This window comes from Sorex araneus, chromosome 6 (genome assembly GCF_027595985.1).
Source record: "Sorex araneus isolate mSorAra2 chromosome 6, mSorAra2.pri, whole genome shotgun sequence".
Taxonomy (NCBI): Eukaryota; Metazoa; Chordata; class Mammalia; order Eulipotyphla; family Soricidae; genus Sorex; species Sorex araneus.
Genome location: NC_073307.1, coordinates 144,743,186 through 144,763,821, shown reverse-complemented (window position 1 = coordinate 144,763,821; position 20,636 = coordinate 144,743,186). Strand labels below are relative to the sequence as shown.

Below are 20,636 nucleotides of genomic sequence, written 5' to 3'. Positions count from 1 at the left end.
GCCAGTGGTACTCAGGTGATTACTCCTGGCTCTGTGCTCAGGGATCTCTCCTGGCAGGGCTCCAGGACCGTATGAGATACCAAGGATTGAACCCTGGTCGGCCACATGCAAGGCAAACGCTCCAATCTTTCCACTCCTGGGACTTGATAATTCTGAATCAATGGCCTGAGCTAGTATTGTGTACTGCCTGAAAAGCCTCTATTGTTGGAAATCAACTGTCACTGTCACTGTCATCCTGTTGTTCATCGATTTGTTCGAGTGGGCACCAGTAACGTCTCTCATTGTGAGACTTATTATTACTGTTTTTGGCATATCCAATACACCACGGGTAGCTTGCCAGGCTCTGCCGTGCAGGCTCGATACTCTCGGTAGCTTGCCAGGCTCTCCAAGAGGGGCAGAGGAATCAAACACGGGTCGGCCTCGTGAAAGGCGAACGCCCTACCGCTGTGCTATAGTGGAAATCAAATTAAAAACAAATATCTGCATGGAACATCCCCTTTGGCCACCTGAAGCTAAAGGTACCCAGAGACTTTGGGGTCCACAGCTCACCCAGTGCCAGACTATGAGATCATACGAAGCCTTCCCGGTCATGGGCTGGCTGGTTCCAGGATTCTCAACCCGGTGGTATGAAGGCCAATGGTAAAAATCTCCTGGCCACAGCAACCGGCTTTCCAGCCACTGCAAGGAGCCCGCCTCCGAAACACAGTTGGTATCTGAGGGCGTGGGTGGAAACAAACTGGGGAGAGACCCACTCAAAGCTTTAAGCTCTGCCCTCCAAGGGCTGGTGGCACCGCTGTTGGCTCGGGGGGATAATCTCTGCCTCCCAACTCACGAGAAGAGCCTGTTGCCAGGAAATCTGTTCCTCTTCTGAGAAAGCCACAGGGCTCTTTCTGAGCACAGCTCTGTGAAAACACTGCTTGGGGGCCAGAGAGAGAGCGAGCGAGCACTGTGGGGAGGGAGTTCACCTTGAACACAGCCGGCCCACGTTCGACTGCATCCCATATGGCCCCCTCAAACACCGCCAGGAGTGATTCCTGAGTGCAGCCCCAGGGCTAACCCCTGAGCATCACCGCCCCATTAGAGATACTTCTGTCCCCTTCCCAGTGAGTTGTTTCCGGGTCCTCTGAAGCAATCTGCCGGCTTCTATTTCTTCACGAGAATAACAACATCCTTACTAATGGAGCTCTAAAACAAGCACAGAGTACAGGCTCGCAAAAGTGTTTTCTTTAGGCTACCTAGATGGAAGTGGGTATGTGCCTAAATTCTGGAGCCAGGATAGAAGTGTGGGAGTGAAATTTCTTGTGCTTCTGAGAGGAAGGCAGGGTCCCTGTGGAGGACTCAGACAGAAGCGGGGATGCCAGAGGGCAAGGGAGTTTTCTCATTATCCGCGTACAATGACTGACTGACCTGGACACTGGGTGGGTAAAAGCGGAGGCACAAGAGACTTCTGGTTACTTCTGGTTAACCAGAACGAGAGATGCTGAGGTGAGACATGTTGGTCAACGCATGACTTAGGGAAGGTGTCACACAGAACGTCTCACTGACAGAAGACGTGTGGGAAGGATAGCCTCAGGTGTTTAGAAGAAGAGTAAGAATGACGTTGAGAGCAGGGCACAGTAATAAATGAATTGGTGTGCCTAAGGCTAGACAGGGGTGGAGGAGAAAAAGAAGATAAAACAGGGAGAAAAATCTGAAAAGTCACACCTGGAAGTGCTCAGAAGAGAATCCTGGCAGGGTGGCCACGGGGCCATCAGGTGCCGGGGATCACACTCAGGACTGCGGCATGAAAAAAGCATGCACAGTGCTGAAAGTAGACTATAGATTGAACACAATGGCCACCCAATACCCCAATTGCAAACCACAACACCCCAAAGGAGAGAGAGAACAAAAGGGAATGCCCTGCCACAGAGGCGGGGTGGGGTGGGGGGATGGGATTGGGGGGTGGGAGGGATACTGGGTTCATTGGTGGTGGAGAATGGGCACTGGTGGAGGGATGGGTTCTTGGACATTGTATGATGGAAACACAAGCGTGAAAATGTGTAAATCTGTAACTGTACCTTCACAGTGATTCACTAATTAAAAAGTTAAAATTAAAATTAAAATTTTTTTTTTTTAAAAAAAAGCATGCACACCTGCATTTGAGTTATCACCCAGGCCCATAAAGGGAGTTTTGTTTATAAAGAGACATGAAGAGCAGATTCTTTATGGTCTGACATTGTAATATTCTTTCTTTTATAAAATAATGATAAAAGCAGAAGCCAGCTTGGTTATTCTAACAGAAAAAACAAAACCCACCCCAGGTCTTTGCTGGGCTGGAGAGAGCACGGTGGGTATAGCTGCCGCCCTCAGTGACCCCTGAAGACCCCTGAGCACAGAGCCAGGAGTAAGCCCCGTGTGCCCCCAACCACACACGCCCTACACCCACCCCCAGACAGCAAAACCATGTTCCCAATAAGAACACAGCTGCTTCCTTCTGAGAACTACAAGCAAAGGACCTGGGGTATGGGATCAGATAGTTATGCCTGCCGAAGCTCCTAGGCAAGGTACCTAAACCTTTATCAATTCTTTTATTGATTATCAATTGGTTATTAATTCTTTTATTCATAAGCTGGGTGCAAACAAGGCTGGGAATGTGGCTCAGTGGTAGAAAATCTCCTTGCATGTGTGAGGTGTTGGGCTTGGTTCCCAGCACTGCAAGGCCCCCCCGCCCCCGCCGAAGGCTTATCTTTTTAGCTAGTTATCTATTATTTTTTTGGTAAGGAGGGGAGATGGCTTGAGCCACACCTGATGGTGCTCAGGGATCGATTTTTTTTTTCTTTTTGGGTCACACCTGGCGATGCACAGGGGTTACCCCTGGCTCTGCACTCACCAGGAATCACCTCTGGTGGTGCTCAGGGGACCATATGGGATGCTGGGACTTGAACCTGGGTCAGTCGAGTGCAAGGCAAATGCCCTACTTGCTGTGCTATCTCTCCAGCCCCCAGGGATCCCTCTTGGCGGGCTTGGGAGACCCTGTGGGATGCTGGGGATTAAACCCCGGTTAGCGTGTGCAAGACAAAGGCTGGACTATCCCTCTAGTGGGCAATATTCTTAATCCTCTGTGAGTTCTGAAGTACCACAGAGGGCAGTGACTCTGGCGATCGCCTTTGATTACTGGAGAGGTCTCAACGACTGGAATTTGGAGGGCGTGGATGGAGCTGAGTGGTACGGAGGGCACTTGCCCCGGCACATGTGAGGTCCGAGTGGGATTCCCTGCACGAGGAACCAACCCACCAGCCACACAAACACATAGGCGCAACTATCTGAACTTGGCAAACAATGTTCTCCAACATAGATCCGTGGTAGAGCCCAGGCATCGTGAAAACGAGGCCCCGGGTTTGATTCCCCAGCACCGAGAAAAATAAAGAAGCGGCGTCTCTGCTTGTCTTTTATTAAGACCCCCCCCATTTAGTATGTAAAACTGGAGGGTTTTTTCCTGAGGCCGCTAACCTCTCTGGGCAGCTGGCTGTTATGAACATGCTAATGTCTAGGGGGGGCATGATCTCAATTCTGACTTCTTGTCAGTGGCCAGGGGAAGGCTGAAGGGAGTCCAGAATTCAGACATAAAAATCAAATTAGCAGGGGCTGGAGCAATAGCACAGCGGGTAGGGCATTTGCCTTGCACGCGGCCGACTCGGGTTCGACTCCCAGCATCCCATATGGTCCCCTGAGCACCGCCAGGGGTAATTCCTGAGTGCAGAGCCAGGAGTAACCTCTGTGCATTGCCGGGTGTGACCCAAAAAGAAAAAAAAAAATCAAGTTAGCAGCCAGGAGTCAAGAGCTTGGAGTCATCGTCCTACGCTGGGCGGTCCATCTGGAGGGGGGACCCCACCCAGGGAAGGGTCTGGAGCCACGGGGGCGGGGAGCTGCAGCCTGGGCACAGGCTAGGACTCTGGCTAGTGGGGGGCGGGCTTGAGGAACCCCCGGGCCCCGAAACACTAGGTGTCTCTGTCTCCCGCACAGACCTACTCAAAGAAGAGGGAGACCGAGCCCAGTTTGAAGGGGGCCCGACTCCCATGGCTGGAGAGGGGCGTGCTCTGAGTACTGGGGGCTCCTGAAAACCGCCCACGAGCGGTTTGTGGACACGGAACCCAGTGTCCCCGCACATCACCCGGTTGCACTGGGGCGGGTCTTCCGTTTATCCGGCAGCTTCAGAGCTGGCCGTCTGGCTTTGTGAGTCCCTGATGGCAGAAAGGGACGTGAGGCTGAGAGGCAGGACGGGGGAGCAGGCCCTGGGTTTCCATAAACCGGCCCTGAGTTGAAGCTTCCGGCTCTCTGGGCTGGTAAATGGGACGTCGTTACTTTTAAAGTCCCATAACAGAGCGGAGGAAACTCATTTTCTAAACTGCAAAAGTCAAGTCTGCAATTTTTCCATCTGAGGTCTAGTCTGCTTGTTGTGGGTATTTTAATTTTTTAAAATACGTAGCACCGTCTAGAAGGAAGAGACACATTCTGTGTTAATCCTACCCACACAGGAAGGCAAACGGCACATCCCTTCACTTTAACACGGATTTACTGTACATGGGAATGGAACGTTCCACGGGCTGTGGTCTACAGGCAGCTCAGTTCTGACGGGAGAGGTGACGCCTGAGCAATGAACACTGCCTTCTCCTCCCCAGACAGAAAGCAGAAGGAGACAGCAAGGAAACAACTCGGTACCTGGAGACTGCAGCCGGTGCTTCACAGCAGAGCTGAGAGAGGCCCAGGATTTGTGCACGTAAACCAACCAGTACACAGGGGGTCACCCCTTGACTGTGCAAAGACACGGAGGCTCAGAGCAATCAGGCACGTGTGGTGAATACTGGAAGGCCCGAACGACCAGTCGTGTGGATGCTAGCGGGCAGCCCAGCTGGTGACGGCACTGGGGGCAAAGCACCCCCTGAGCCACACCGGCAGCTGGAGTCCTTTTAAAGGCCTCAGGAAGTCACCGACAGTTTTAAATGAGGAGGCTGCATCGCACACCATAATGGTCAGACTGGGGAGGGGGGTAGCGAGAGAGTGAGAGTGAGAGAGTGAAAGCGTGAGAGTGAGAGCGAGAAAGCGAGAGAGAGAAAGCAAGTGTCATCCTACATCGATGTAGGATGACATTACTGCGAGAGAGCAACAGAGCAAGAGAGAGAGAGAGAGAGAGAGAGAGAGAGAGAGGACAGTGCTTGTCATAACGGCGGGCCGGGGTGGGGGATGGGGATGGTAGCGGGTAGCTGGAGGAAACTGGAGACACTGGTGGTGGGAAATGTACGCTGGTGAAGGGACAGGTGTTGGAACATTGTATGACTGAAACCCAATCATGAACAATTCTGTCACTGTGTATCTTGCGGTGATTCAATTAAAAAAATTAAAAAATTAACTTGGGTAGAAAGCTTTAAAAAATTAAATGTAAGAGGCTTATTTGATCAGATCTGCCTTTTTTTAAAAAAAGCCAGTATTCTGGAAACACAAGAAATCAGTCACAGCACTGGTCTTGCTTTTAGATTTCGTATTAAGCTTCAGCATAGGTTAGAGTGGAGGATCAGGATGTGTGAACACAAGGATGAGGCAGAGAGGAAGCAAGTCTGAAGTCAGGCCCTGGCAGGAGGGACAGAGAGAGCCGACAGACACAGGAGGCCCTGGGGGTGGGTGGGCAGAGCGGGGACTGGGTGAACTGTGCTACCAATAAATAACGGAGCAGGAGTGTGGGACTCAGAGCAGTGTAGAAAACAGGGAGGAATTGGGGATTTGAGAAATTGGAAAGAACATCCAGGTAGTGATCACAAAAATAAATAAATGAATTAAAAAAATATCTGGAGTTGCAGAGAAGGTCCTTCCTGAAAATACAGATCTGAGTACTGGTACTGTCAGAGGTACCCCAAACACCGGAGGGACACGTGGAGGAACTGAGGAAAGACCAAGGGAAAAGTGGCGAGAAGTCCAACAAATAGTGGGTTAAGAGTAAGTGACGGATACTGAAAATTCTGTGAACAGGAAAGAGCAAGTGACACCCCAAAGACCAAGAGAAGGAGGGAGGAGAATTTCCTGACGAGGGCAGGGGTGTTATCTTTCCAAAGGCAGGGAAGCTGCTAGGAAAGATGAGTGCTAAGAAGACACTCATTCTGACAATTAAGAACTGATAACCTGGGACCGGGGTGACGGGACAGCAGGTAGGGCATCACAGGCGAACATGCCGGGTTCGATCCCCGGCTTCCCATAGGGTCCACCGAGCCTATGGTGACTGTTGCGTGCAGAGCCAGGGGTAAGCCCGGAGCACCGCTAGGTATGGCCGCCAAACTAATCAACAAACAAACAAACAAACAGAAGAACCGATAATCCCCATAAGCACTCTTCACTACGACAGAAGTGAAAATGTGACGTAAAATGAAAACTTTTTGTTTTTTTTTTTCCCAAAAAAAGGGCCCAGAAGGCAGGTCCGTGATTTCCAAATCCTTAACTTTTATTGGGTTACTCATAAACGCCACTTCTCTTCCTTCTCCCCCAGTAACGTTCTCAACACTCACGAGTGACACGGTGAAGACGGGCACAGAAACGGATCAAACTGGCCGGAGGAACAGAGCGAGGAGGGGGGGGGGAAGGGGACAGGACAGAGGAGGAGGGGAGTGTGTTTCCACATTCTGGCCGGTCTTCCGCCTCGGCCGCCTGGGGGGGTCACTTCACGGCTCTTCCGTGCAATGGGCGCTGGCTGAAAGGAGGAAGCAAACTCCTGAGAGCAGCGAGGAGCCGCGGCTCGCAGCTCCAGAGTCAACTGCACCCCAGGAGCTCAGCTCAGGTCACAGCCACTTACTTTCAAGTCGCAGGGCCTCGGGGTCCCTCCCTGGGCTCGGAGTGGAGAGCACGGGCCCCTCCTCGGCTCCGGCCCCGGAGGGCTCCTCGGCGGCAGCGTCCAGGGGCGGGGAGTGCTCAAGGTATTTCTGTGCATCCTGGCTGTGGTCCAGGGCTTTCGCGTGACAGTGACCTCCGTTGACAAGAGACAGAGAGAGAACGAGTTAGAAACATTTCTCCACGGAGCCCGAAGCTCAAGGACCCCCCCCACCCGCCAACCCCCCAGTCGGCCGAGAGAAGAGCAGCAGGGTCTGACAGCATCACTTTTCCTCCAGCAGGACACCCCCAGGTGAGCGAGCGGGAGCGGCCTCGGCCAGACCCTTCCCGAGATTCAGGACTCCGCGGGGAGGCTCAAGTTCCGTCCACTGAGCCCCTGTAAGAACCGAGTGTCTGGGGAACCACGGAAACACAGGAAGACCCAGCTCAGGGTCCCAACCCATCTGCCACGACCTGGCTGTGAACTATTCGCCGAGAGCAAAGGCCGGCACACAACAGGAGTTTTCCTTCTATTTCAGCCCTCGGAGGTGAGACGTACCAGGCCAAAGGTAAGTCTCGGAGATCAGTGAACTCTAGAGAGATACACCACGCTTGTGGCATCGCTGGAAATGAGACCGAAGGGTGAGGGCGCACACCATGAAGTCTCCGGACTGCCAAGAGGACGGAGTTGGGCAGGAGAGAGTGCGACCTCCTCAGGGAGCCTGTCTTTCGTTGGGGAAAGTCCTGCTCATGTGGCTGACGACTTATTTAGGTCGAAAAGGTCAAGTCTTGCACGGAACTCTGCGAGGGAGCCTGGCCTCCTCTAAAATTTTGCAAGTGAGTCACAGAACTCTGACCCTGTTGGGAAATGTGTGTTAACGTGGACAGAGTCACTGCCCAGTGCCACCTGACGGTCATTCCCTGGATAGTGAAGTACAGTGACCTGGCTAACTGACGCTTGTTCCATTTCTGGCACCCCGCTGGTCCCCCGAGCGGTGCCAGGAGTGACTGCTGAGTACAGAGCCAGGAGCAACTCCTGAGCATCACCAGGTGTGGCCCCCAAACTGAAAAACAAACAAGAGTCCAGAATAGATCGGTATCAAAGGGGAGGAACCCCAAAGTCCCTTTTGTTGAGCAACTCTGTTAATTTTTCTGACTAAAAAAAAAAAAAATCTTGGGGCTGGAGTGATAGTACAGAGGGTAGGGCATTTGCCTTGCACGTGGCCGACCTGGGTTTGATCTCCGGCATCCCATATGGTTCCCACGAGCAACGCCAGAAGTAATTCCTGAGTGCAGAGCCAGGTGTAACCCCTAAGCATCGCTGGGTGTGACCCAAAAAGCCAAAGCCAAAAAAATCTTGAAGTATTAGTTGTTGTCATCTTTTTCAGATAATCAAAATGACTCTCAGTGAAATTAAACCATTTCTTTGAGGTCTTTATCCCTGTAAGGGATAAATCTGGGACTTGAGTCAGGCCTGTCTCATTGAAAAGATGACTTTGTGGCTTTCCACTAGTCCAGCCTGTCTGGGCAGGAAGGAATAATGTGAACAAAGTGACAGGAACGGGATGGGACTTCTCCTTTGTGTCTGGGCGCAGGGAGCGGCCCTGTCTGATTTCTGAGGTCTCTAGCGGACATCGTAAGAGGAAGGCGGAAGCTACGAGCAGTGGTCATGGCTGTCTGTCCCTAGAGTCTCCGTGAGACCCCAAAGCCGCCGAAAGGTCTCCCTAAGCGCAGCGATGGGGAAACTAGAGCATTAAATACAAGGGAACCGTGACAACAGCCGACGCAGCCAACCGATCAAAACTCACTTGCGATAAAGAGCATCACACGTCTCAGAGATAATTCTTAATTGGGACATAATTAAGCGTGGCTATTTAAAGCACAGAAGGAATGATGACGACAGGGAGGCTGCTAATTTTAAAACATGTTTTCCCTGGGAAATAGTTCCGGCGTTCAGCTTTGGTTAAATTTGCCTCTCGAGCACTTCTCACCTTAACTTACGGGCTGAGTAAAACTCGATGTTAACAGGAGCAAAGGGCAAACTTTTAACACTGGCAGCCCGTATTTCCTGTCGCTGACTTCCCCTTCCAATCTCTCTGTTGTATTCTCCCCCATCCCCACCCCCCTTTAAACCGTTTTAAAAAATGGCTACAATATATATAAAAAAAAACTTATACATAATTTCTAAGAAACGGGGTGCATAAAACCCCGCAGCTAGAATTAGTCCTCCTGCATGACCTCTAAGCCCCAATAACCTACTGAGGCAGATGTGTGTGTTCTAAGAATGTCCCGTCCTCTAATGCCAGAAACGGCGGCTCCCCTGGGGGTAGGAGAAGGGATTCAGGAGAAATGAAGGGAAGAAGGAAATTACGGAAGGGTGTTTTGGGGAAGCTAGCAGAATACAGAGAAATCATCAAGGGAAGACCACCCTGTAGGACTGGAACTGGGATTTTTTAAAATTATGATTATTATTTGTGTAGTCTGACAGCCCAAACCAGACAAGTTTCAGAGTTCTGATGGGACTTACATAAGTGCCTGGGCTAACAATAGAAAGCCGAATTAATTCTGAAATCACTCTTTGCAGTTGTTGGCGTGAGGAGTGAAGCGCTTTAGAAGGGAAGTTGCTATTCTTTGGACGGTAGTAGGTCCTGCTCAAAGGGGAAACTAAAAAAAAAAAAGGTTGCCTACACGGTAAAATATTACTTGTCTTCCTAAGTAGGGGCGGAAATGATGGAAATGATGTTCTCGTGAAGAAGCTCAAGGAAACGCCAGAGAAGGAGAAACGGAAGGGCTGAAAGTAAGTAACAAGGCATCTCCCGTGCGCTTAACTACCAGGATCTGCTGACGCAATAATCACGGCTTAGTTTAACCTTGGAAGGGACGGTTTCTTTTTACAGGAACGACATGATTTAGATGAAATGCTCTGGCTAACGAGGTCCCAGGTGAAACTGGAAGCACTTTTCTGTGTTTAATGCTTTCCACGTGCTTGCAAGGCATTGCGCATCTAATTCCTGACCCTGGCGGTCAGGTTTTCCTGAGATGGAAGAGAAAATGGGGTATAACCCAAGAAGCACAAACGCCAAAGAGAGCGTCTCTGCTCCTGGAACTGCCTGGGATCTCAGACATATCAATTTCCTTTTCTGTGCTTAAGCACTGCCTGCATAAATTGGGTTGTTAATATTAACCGAGGCCCCTGAGAATGAGCTGGAAAAGCCCTAAATATTTCATATAGCTTGTCCAAGCTTAAGTCTCCTCAGGGATAAAAGCCTAATTTCTTCCATAACTAAACAGGTTTTTCAGAGTAAAAGAAGTTCTCAGGAACTGCAATTATTCCTAAAGTGAAGGGAAACTCTTATCTTTCCATATTAATGGTGTATACAAAAGTTCTAAAAGAAGATTCTTTTATTCTCATTTTCTAACTGCTCTTGTAACACTGTCATCCCGTTGTTCATCGATTTGCTCGAGCGGGCACCAGTAACGTCTCCATTGTGAGACTTGTTGTTACTGTTTTTGGCATATCAAATATGCCACGGGTAGCTTGCCAGGCTCCGCCATGTGGGCGAGATCCTCTCGGTAGCTTGCCGGGCTCTCTGAGAGGGGAGGAACACTCGAACTCAGGTCAGCGCAAGGCAAAAGCCCTACCCGCTGTGCTATCGCTCCAGTCCATTTTCTAACTAGAGCTGAGTAATCCATTACTTGTTAAAATGAATTCTTACTGTCTGAGTCCTGGTAACAGATCCCTGGTTGGGTAACTCAGAATTCTTTAGGGTTAGTTACAACCAATTTAATGCCACAAATTAGTGAAGAGGAGCCAGAACGTTAGTCGTGCAAGCCAGGGAAAACGAGCAACAGGCACGGGGAGTTCTAACATCATCAGACCATGAGCTGGAACCAGACGAAGTGAGTTGAAATCCTGTCCTACTACTTTCTCGCTGTGTAAGGAAGAGTCAATTGTTTTTAACTTACTCCTGTTTTGGTTTCCTCACCTTCAAATTGAGTTTAATAGTATCCCCTTCATTTAGGTCGTTCTGATTAGATGTAAAGAGGCAGGCCACTGCCCAGCGCATTATTACAGTTGCTGCCCAGGTAATTTGCAAAGGAGCAAGAAACAATCCCAATATAATCTCTTTTACCCAGGCCCTTAGCTTGAGCCAACTCAATCTCTAGGATATTAAAAGGGTGCTTAGAAATTCTCATAGTACCACAGTACTTATCTGCTATCAACTTACTGTGTGTGTGTGTGTGTAGCAGGGAATATCAGAGATAGCAGGGTCCATTAAAAATAGCAATTAATTCAGATTAAAGTACTGGGCATATTTAAATCTTAAATTATTTAATAGATTTAGAAATTCAGCTCAGCAATCTGCTCTATGATCTCTAAAAAACATTTTTTTTTTTTGTAGCCAGTGTGAATCCACGGCTGTACAATAAGAGTAGACTGTAATACTATATTAGGTTAAGTCAGCCTTATTTCTTTGCTGTTTAATCAACACCTTTAGGTTGTTACTTCTCATCCATTTCCCCCTCAAATCTCTTCTCCTCTAACTTACTGTTTTCACAGAACAAAGTGAAATACTACGATGCTACCTATTGTATAATGAATTTCTAAAGATTGTAAATAATAATTAAACTGATTTGCAATGGGAGCTAGAATTTTAATTTCATGGTGCTAAAGGCAAAGAAGCAGACATTAGAAAAATGGTCTTTGTGAATAGTGGAATAGTCAAGAGATACCCACTATTATCCCTGTTCTAATGGGACCAGTATTATACTCTAAAGTCTTCTTTCTTTTGCCTTTTAGAAAAGTTACCTTCTAGGAAGAATTCCAATACTCTCAATTAAGTATAAGGTACTGGATTGCAAATCACAGTCCTAAAAGGGAGGGAGGGAGGGAGAGAGGCGCGTGGGGAGGGGCGGCAAAGTGTCTACAAGTAGAGGCAGGCTTGGAGGCTTGTGGGGGATGGGAGGGAAACGAGATATTGGTGGGAAATGTGCACTGGTCCAGGGATGGGTATGACTGAAACCCAATCATGAACAACTTAGGAACTGTGTATCGCACAGTGATTTAATACATATCTGTGTATATACGTACATATATATGTATGTACATATGCTTGTATATACATATATGCATATGTATATATACGCACAGTGTTTTTGCTTTTGTAAATAGCTAACTTTAAAATAAAGAGGGCAAATGCTTTTATTTTAATTTCAGCTGTTTCATGATTTAATGTTCTTTAGTAAAATAAAGGCTTTTTAAAAAGGTAGTAATCAATGAGAGAGAGAGAGAGAGAGAGAGAGAGAGGAGAGAGAGAGAGAGAGAGGAGAGAGAGAGAGAGAGAGAGAGACAGACAGACAGACAGACAGACAGACTAACAGAGAGAAGGAAAGTGTCTACCATAGAGACAGGCTGGGGGAGGGGAGTTTTCGGGAGGGAACCTGGGGTCATTGGTGGTGGGAAATGGACACTGGTGGAGGGACGCATGGGTGCTGGAACACTGCATGACTGAAACCTAACCATGAACATCTGTGTAACTGTGTATCTCACTGTGACTCAATTAAAAATTAATTAATTACAAAAATTCTCCTGAAAATAATAAAATAAGTGCGTAGTGCAGAGCTGATAACAGCCACTGTGTCCTCTAAATTGAGGAAGAAATGATGCCGGGGTGGAAGCTTGGACGCTCCCGGTCACTGTCCCTTCCTCTAGAAATGCGCAAGATCAGACGAGAACCTCTGAAGAAACAAGGCAATTTATTTTGGCCACACCCAGCTGTACGTGGGGCTTACTCCTAGCTCTGTGCTCAGGAATCACTTTTTTTTTTTTTTTTTTGCTTTTTTTGGGTGTCTCCCAGTGGTGCTCGGAGGTTGCACCTGGCCCTGCACTCAGAAATTATCCTGGTGGTGCTTGGGATATGGGATGCCGGAGATTAAACCTGGGCCGGCCGAGTGCAAGGCAAATACCCTACCCGCTGTACTATCCCTCCGGCCCCACAGGGACCACTCCTGGAGGGGCTCAGGGACCATATGTGGCACCAGGGACTGAACCTGGGTTGGCCAAGTGCAAGACAAGTGCCTGCCCTCCATGCTGTCTCTCCGGCAAGAACCCAAAGGCTTAACTACTCCACGACTGCTCCGGATTTGAGCCTACTGATCTGTGACAGGGCTTAGATACCAGAGCACTAGGAAGTGTCCTTTTCCTTGGAATGCCTAGTGGGTATGGCATTCAGATCATGATGACAGGGTGAGAGTTAATGTTCCTTCCTTTTCAAGATGGTTTCTCCACGGGAATGTCTTTATAATAACTTCCAGTGAATGTTTCAATATTCCACAAACGGCCGGCAAACAGCAGTGCTTGACCGCACTGTCGGTGACCTCCGGGAGTGCTAGGGAAAGGTTCAGAGAGACAGCTTGCTTGCTGCCTTTAATCTCAGTCTTCCCAAGGCATCACGGCCAAGTGACTCCATTCTATTTTTGATTCGGTTTATTAGGGTTTTCTCTCTCTCTTTCTTTGTGAGTCTTGCTAGTGGTTTATCAATCTTATTTATTTTCTCGAAGAACCAGCTCTTTGTTTCATTGATCTTTTGGATTGTTTTTCGGGTTTCCATACCGTTAATTTCTGCTCTAAGTTTTATTATTTCTTTCCTTCGATCTGGTTTGGGTTCCTTTTGCTGGTCCTCTTCTAAGATCTTGAGCTGCGAAGTCAAGCTATCTATATAGGCCCTTTCTTCCTTTCTGAGGAAGGCTTGCAGAGCTATAAATTTGCCCCTTAAAGTGACTCCATTCTAAGTGGCCTGGAGAGACCCAGTAGGTCATACACCTGGCATCTGTGCTGGGGCTTTAGGGTACCCTCCTGATCAGACACCCCACTTCTCTCACCTGACAAGTTTTCTACTTTATTTCAAACACTTGACTATTTTCTGCTCTTTGAACTAACAAGTAAATTTCTAAGAAAGTATTCCTATTTGTGTTCTTCTTATTAACCTATTTTCTAAAGAATGATTCTTGGCATCGTCATGCACTTGCTTTAAAGTTATTTTAGTCACTCAGTGGCAGGATGAAACATGAATTATAGTTTAGAAACTATGCAAATGGCTCTAAAAATAATCCAGCTATATATAGGGAGTTCACTTCATACGTCGATTATCCTAAATTGTCTTCTCGTTTTAGTGTACCAAACTCCCCATTTTACAGAAAACGCTTTTTATAAAATGAAGTCACTCATGACGGTTGCCAATTTTCCACAGGTACCTCTGCCATTATAATGTTTTCCTTTAAATAGATTCAGTTTGGCTTTACGTGAATGCACTTTGAAAAGGAAAATTTATACCACTTTCATAATCATGCATTTAATGGACTATATATTTCTTGAAGGGCCATAACATAAACCGTAAATATTAATATGAAAAATATTATTCTAAGTACAATCTAAAAGTGTGCACACTTTTAAGTGACTTGTACCAGACTTTAAGAATCAATATCGGGTACAGTACTACTGAATTCATTCTTTCCCTCTCTCCCTCCCTTGTTTTGGGGCTACACCTGGCGGTGCTCCGGGTTCACAGCTGGCTCTAAGCTCAGGGATCCCTCCTTGTGAGGCTTGGGGGATTCTATGTGGTGCTGGGGATCAAACCTGAGCCGGCTGTGTGCACGGGAAGCACCCTGCCCACTGTACTATTGTTCTGGACCCTTTAACATTCTTTGGACCCTAAAGAACCAGCCTTTGGTTCTCCCGTATCATTTTCACCCTGGTTCTGAGCCGTGAACGCTCATGTTTCCTGAGGTCTCATTTTTTGGCCTTACCTTCTATCTTCCCATCCTGAGCATTGTCTAGGAGGAAACCAGAGAAGTCCTCCCACGTACACACCTATCACAAAACCTGCTATTGCCCGGCCATGCACCAACGCACACGTTTCTTTTCCTTACTCTTTTTTTGGTTTTGGTGGTGTTTGGGGGGCTACCTTCCAGCTCAGTGCTCCGGGCTTACTTCCAGAGGTGCTCAGGAGACTGCCCCGGCCTCCTGCACACACAGCACATCCTCAGCCTGCCGTGCGCACTCTCTCCTCCTGGCCCTCATCCCCTCTCTTGGGGTCACTGACAGTCAGTCAACCCCTCCGAGCTCATCACTCTCTGTCCTTCCTCTCCCATCTCCTCTCAGCCAGCAATCCAACCCACTGCACTAGGAAGCTCTCAGGGGTTCTACCGTCAGGCCTTGCAGGACACCCACATCATTCTCAGTGGCATCCCCACCTGCTCTTGTGCTTGGGGTCCCGTCCCCTGTCTAGTCAGTAACTGCCTCCATGGTTGGCCTCTCTCTTCTAGGCAGCTGCAATTTTGACCTCTCTGTTTTGGGGGGTAAGGGGCAATTTGGCCACACAGTGGTATGTAGGACTTATTCCGGGCTCTGTGCCAGGGCTCACTCCTGGTAGTGCTCAGGGGACCACATGCAGCGTTGGGCATCCAACAAGGGTCTGTCACTGACAAGGCAGGGTTATCCCTGCCCTGTTTTTTTATTAATCTATTAGGATGTAGCTCCACAAGACCTAAACTAGCTTTTATCTGTTTGGTTTCCAAATCCTAGAATAATATGCTTGGCATAGAGTAGATACTGGTTGAATTAATGAAAGAATAAGCCACAATTCCTTTGGCAGAAAGTGAAAAAAAAAAAACCCCACAAACTTTCTATTACTTTCTAAGGTTATATACACTACCAAATTTCTGTTCTTTTTTTAAAAAAGTTATTTAGCCAAGTCAGTAACTAATAATCAATAGTCTGAAAACATCTTAGACAGAGTCAACAGGCTTACTGGCCAAAAGAAAAAAAAATTTTTTTGGTATGTAGGACAGAAAGTTCCTTTTAAGGAGACGGAGAGATAGTACAATGGGTAGGGCATTTGCCTTGGACATCGCCGACTGGGGTTCAATGCCCAGCATCCTGTATGGTCCCCTGAGCACCTCCAGGAGTAATTCCTGAGTGCAGAGCCAGGAGTAACCCCTTGAGCATCGCTGGGTCTGGAATATGCTCTTTAGGACCCAGCATGACTTCCTTGTTTTCTTTACAGGGGAGATTTCTAGCTATTGCTTGGAGGGCTGGCAGAAAAAGTACAGTGATGACTGTGCTTTGAGAAAGGGCCTCATGAATTTACGAACAAGAATCCTTTCAGTCCTGGCACTGCGACAGTGTCGACTCCTTGGGAGGAAAGGGACTGTGAGGAAACCAGCCTCTGGAAGGAAGGAGCTCAGGTTTCAGGCTTGAGGAAAGCAGAGTCTCTGCTTCTAAATTAATGCCAAGAGGGCATTTTTCTTCTTCCCTCATACTTGTCAAAGGATTGTTACCCAACTAATAACTGTTCAAGTTGTCTTAAGTACAGAGACATAAAACCCAGACACTTCACACGCAGAGTTATACTTTGCTGCAGGATACGCCACATTTCAGAATTCTGAAGACTGTAACAAATTCACGGAGTTTAAATCCTTTTTAGGTAACTAATATTAAAAAATGCTATAAAAAGTGAGGACTTTACAATGCTATTTTTAAAAATAAGCAGATAATTTTGCTAACGCTTATAAAAAATGTGATAAAGGAGCTGGAGAGACAGTACAGCTGGGAGGATGCTCGCCTCGGACACAGAGAAGCCGGTTTGATTCCCAGTATCCCGTATAGTCCCCGAGCACCACCAGGAATAATTTCTAATTGCAGCGGCAGGAGTAACTCTTGAGTATCACTGGGTGTGGCCCCCAAACTTGAAGGGAGCAGCCGCGCTGGAGCTCCACCACCTGGAGGTCCCGAGATGCACACATCTTGGAAACCACATTTCTCAGCAGTCAAGTCAAACTCCATTTTTCCCCCCTTGCAAGTGAAAGTTAAACAAACAAACAAAAGAACCAAACAAATCATCAAATACCCTAAAACTCTAAATTCCAACGAACTGATAGATCTAGGAGAGTTTTGATACTGGCGCATGTATTTGTTCTCCCATGAGGATATACTCATGCATGTGCTGTCTATGCACATACACATATGCACACACTTGGCTGGGGATGGAAGAAAGCTAAGAGACACCACCTCCGGGCTGGTGCGATAATACAGCGGGGAGGGCATTTGCTTGGCAGGTGGCTGACCCAGGTTCGATCCTTGGCATCCCATGTTGGTCCCCTGAGCACCACCAGGAGTAAATCCTGACTGCAGAGCCAGGAATGATCCCTGAGAATCGCCAGGTATGACCCCCAAAAGAAAACAAACAATTTAACCCCAAATTAAAAAGACTAGAGACACCACTTCCTGTCTGGAGCTATAGGAGCTCTGGTTCAGTGAATGACCACAGGAAAATGGATGCACAGACCATCTGATTTCACAGGGAGAAAAACCATCCTTCACCACTCATACTGATCTTTATAAAACGTCAGAGACTTGGGAGAGAGGGAAATGAAAACGGAACAAAAGGGTCACACCTTATCCACCCCAGCCGATGGAGACCTGAGCTAGCTGTTTGCAGCCCAGAGATCTGGGGCACAATGAAGTCTGAGGCCCTGAGACATTTATAGAGCAAGTAATGAAATTTCTTTCCTGTGGATCTAGACTCCTGCCTGTTACGTCTAATCCTCGGGGAAGTCATTTTCTGCGTTCCGTCGGTCGGCGAGGCGGCCGGTGGAGCGCGCTGTCTGGCCTGCTGCTTACCACTGCAGAGGGCCGAGCTGGTGTTGTAGAGAAAAGGGTAGAACTGCAGACAGCGGATCAACTTCAGGCTGCTTTCACACTCGGGGCACTTGGCTGTTAGTTTCAAAGCCCGTCTGAAGGCCTCCAGGGCCCCGCTGATATTCTTCAGAGCAAGGTAAGCATTTCCCAGGCTCAAAAAGGTCAGGGGCTGAAAAGGAATTAGAAAGAAGAAAGGAGTCAGCAAAATATTAATGAATGAATATTTTATCAGTGACAAAACTTTTATCATAGTATGTTTTCTCTGGCTGCTCCTAGGCTGCCAGGACCAAGTTTGGGGTGAAGCGCTCACTGCTATTTCCATAGGCTGTCGTGGCCCCCAGGGGCACCTGCCCTCCCTGGCAGTGCTTGGGTGAGGGTGTGGGGCTGGAGCTTGAGCCCAGAGAAGCAGGGTATGTGCTCTGCCACTTGAGCCCCGGTCCTCACTGATACCAGCCACTTTTACCTCGAATATACATTTAATTTTTTTTTTTTTTTTAGGGTGACACCCAGTGATGGTCAGGACTAACTCCTGGCTCTGTGCTTAGGGTTCACGTCTGGTGGAACTCAGGGAACCATATGGGGTGGTGTGGAAGGCAAGCGCCCTACCTGCTATACTACTGCTCTGGGCCCAATAGTATATACACATATAATATTGTGTATATATATTATATCACTGTCACTGACATCTCATTGCTCATCAATTTGTTAAAGCAGGCACCAGTAATGTCTCTCACGGAGAGACTTATTGTTACTGTTTTTGGCATATCCAATATGCCACGGGTAGCTTGCCAGGCTCTGCCGAGAGGGCTCGATACTCTCAGTAGCTTGCCGGGCTCTCCGAGAGGGGCGGAGGAATCGAACATGGGTCGGTCGCATGAAAGGTGAACGCCCAACCGCTGTGCTATCGCTCCAGCCCACTTAATTATATATACATACAATATATATTATATATATACAATTTCCCCCCCCCTGCCCAAGATAAGAAAGTATTCAGTGTGACTGGGAGTTAGCAAGAATTGCAATGCATCCCAAACTGCAGAGGAGGAGGGAGAGAGGAAGAGAAGGAGAAAGGGCAAAATGAGGGAGGGAGAGAGTGGTTGAGAGGGAGGGAGGGGGGGAAAGTGTCTGCCACAGAGGCAGGCGGGTTGAGGCGCAGGAGGGAAACTGGGGACATTGGTGGTAGGAAATGTACATTGGAGAAGGGATGGGTGTTAGAACATTATATAATTGTGTATCTTACTGTGGTTCAATAAATTTTAAAAAAAGACTCGCAGTGTGGCATGACTGAAAGCTTGGCGGTCCATCTAAGTTCAAATCCAAGCTTTCTGAGTTTCAGTAAATATGAGCAGTGGTTTCAGTTGTTAGATCGCTCCTGTCTGGTGAAAATACAAGTGAAATGATTATGGCAGTAATGGCAATGTACACTGGCTTTTGGTAGACTGTCTGGCATTTTGCATTGAGGCCATCAAAAGAGTCATTCTTTTATTGACTTAGTAATTCTACTGCTAGAACACTTTCCAAATAAAATATCTAGAATACGGAAAAGGCACGAAGCAGAAAACCATTATGGATAATAGTAAAGTGCTATCAGCAACTTAAGCACCCAACGGAGGAGTCAGGATATTTCAATTCATCAAACCTTTCGGCAACCATTTAAACTGATGACTAGGATGAGAGTTATACCATAATAAACTTTTTTTTTTTGGGTGGGAGGGCAAGGTTTGGGCCACTCCTGGTTCTGTGCTTAGAACTGACCCCTAGTGGTACTCCAGGGCCAATTTGTGGTGATGGGAATTAGAAAGCGGGGGGCGGTGAGCCTCATGCAAGGCATGAACCTTCACCCTATGCTATCTCCCCGCCCCAGTAAGAAACATTTTAAAATAAAATGTTCCGCAGGTCACCAACACAGGACAGTGGCAACTCTGAAGTGTTAGCACAGCAGTTAAGCTTTCAAGGAAATACTTCCAAATGCTGACGGACGTAGGGGGTTGCCAACAGAGGTTTATGTTTCGCGCATCTACTCTGGTCTGCACTTACTTTTATTCTTGTTGCAATACCACAGTTTTGGGTTTTTCTTGTTTGTTTCTGGGCCACACTCAGCAGTGCTCAGGAATTACTCTTGGCTCTGCACTCAGGAATTACCCTCCTGGTGCTCAGGGGGACAATATGGGGTGCTGGGGAATCAAACCTGGGTATGCTGCATGCAAGGCAAACACCCGCAATACCAGTTTTTGACAACTGAAATTTCAGAATAACTTTCACACAGAGAAAGGCAGCCCCTTTAGGAAGGCGCCCTTTCCCCTTGCCTTGACCCGACTGCTGTGACTGCTGGCACAGACAGGGACTCAGGAGAAGCCAGCCAGCTGGGGGCCACTTCCTCCCACATCACGGCTGGCACCTGTCCCCATCTGAGGACAGGTTACGTATTCAGTAACTATCTGATGCACTTTGTTGGCAAACAGAGATTGTAAATTCCTGTTTGAAACCTACTTGCGAAATTTTCTATTTCAAAGCAAACTCTTTAACAGACAATATTTTCTTTCATACATTGAAAACTTAGTTTTGGGGAAGACTGAGGTAAGGGTTAAGGCCCTCACCTTGCACCCTGCCAATGCCAATTCAACCCCGGTAGCACACATGGGCCCCTGAATACCGCCAGGGGTCACTCTTGACCAGAGCCAGGAAAAGCCCCAGAATATCACTGGGTATGGTCCCGAGCACACCCGCCCCACAAAGAAAAGAGAAATACAAGTTAACCGTGGGATACCCCAAATCAACCTAGACCAACCGTGCACACCTCTTCCAAAGGTACTTTTGGATAGAAAACTTCTAAACACTTAGGTTGGGGGAAGAGTAATCTAACCAACTTTTTAGTTTCATTTCACTAGTAATTGCACTGCAACATGCATCCGTATTTCAGAGATGTTAAAATGTGAAAGACAAATGTGCTATGTTAGAAACTCTGAAATAAAATCAGTAACTTCAAGGCAGTGGTGTAGTCCATGCTTGGTCTTCCATGGGAGAAGTTCGGGGAATACTGATCACGTTATCTATTTTTATCAAAACAACCTTTAAACCAGGGGAGGGGAGCCATTCTTCTGCCAAGGGC

At 47.8% G+C, this 20,636-nt stretch overlaps 1 protein-coding gene across 2 annotated transcripts in view; it reads right to left on the bottom strand.

The window, feature by feature from the left end:
- TTC17 (tetratricopeptide repeat domain 17) overlaps nt 1-20,636 on the bottom strand; it is a 114,618-nt gene that overhangs the window by 49,562 nt on the left and 44,420 nt on the right. For both annotated transcript variants that reach the window (XM_055141427.1, XM_055141428.1), the window contains 2 exons: nt 17,510-17,696; nt 6,815-6,985 (listed from right to left, as the gene is read on the bottom strand). In XM_055141427.1, coding sequence (XP_054997402.1) covers nt 6,815-6,985; nt 17,510-17,696 — 358 coding nt within the window. The remainder of the gene's footprint in view (nt 1-6,814; nt 6,986-17,509; nt 17,697-20,636) is intronic.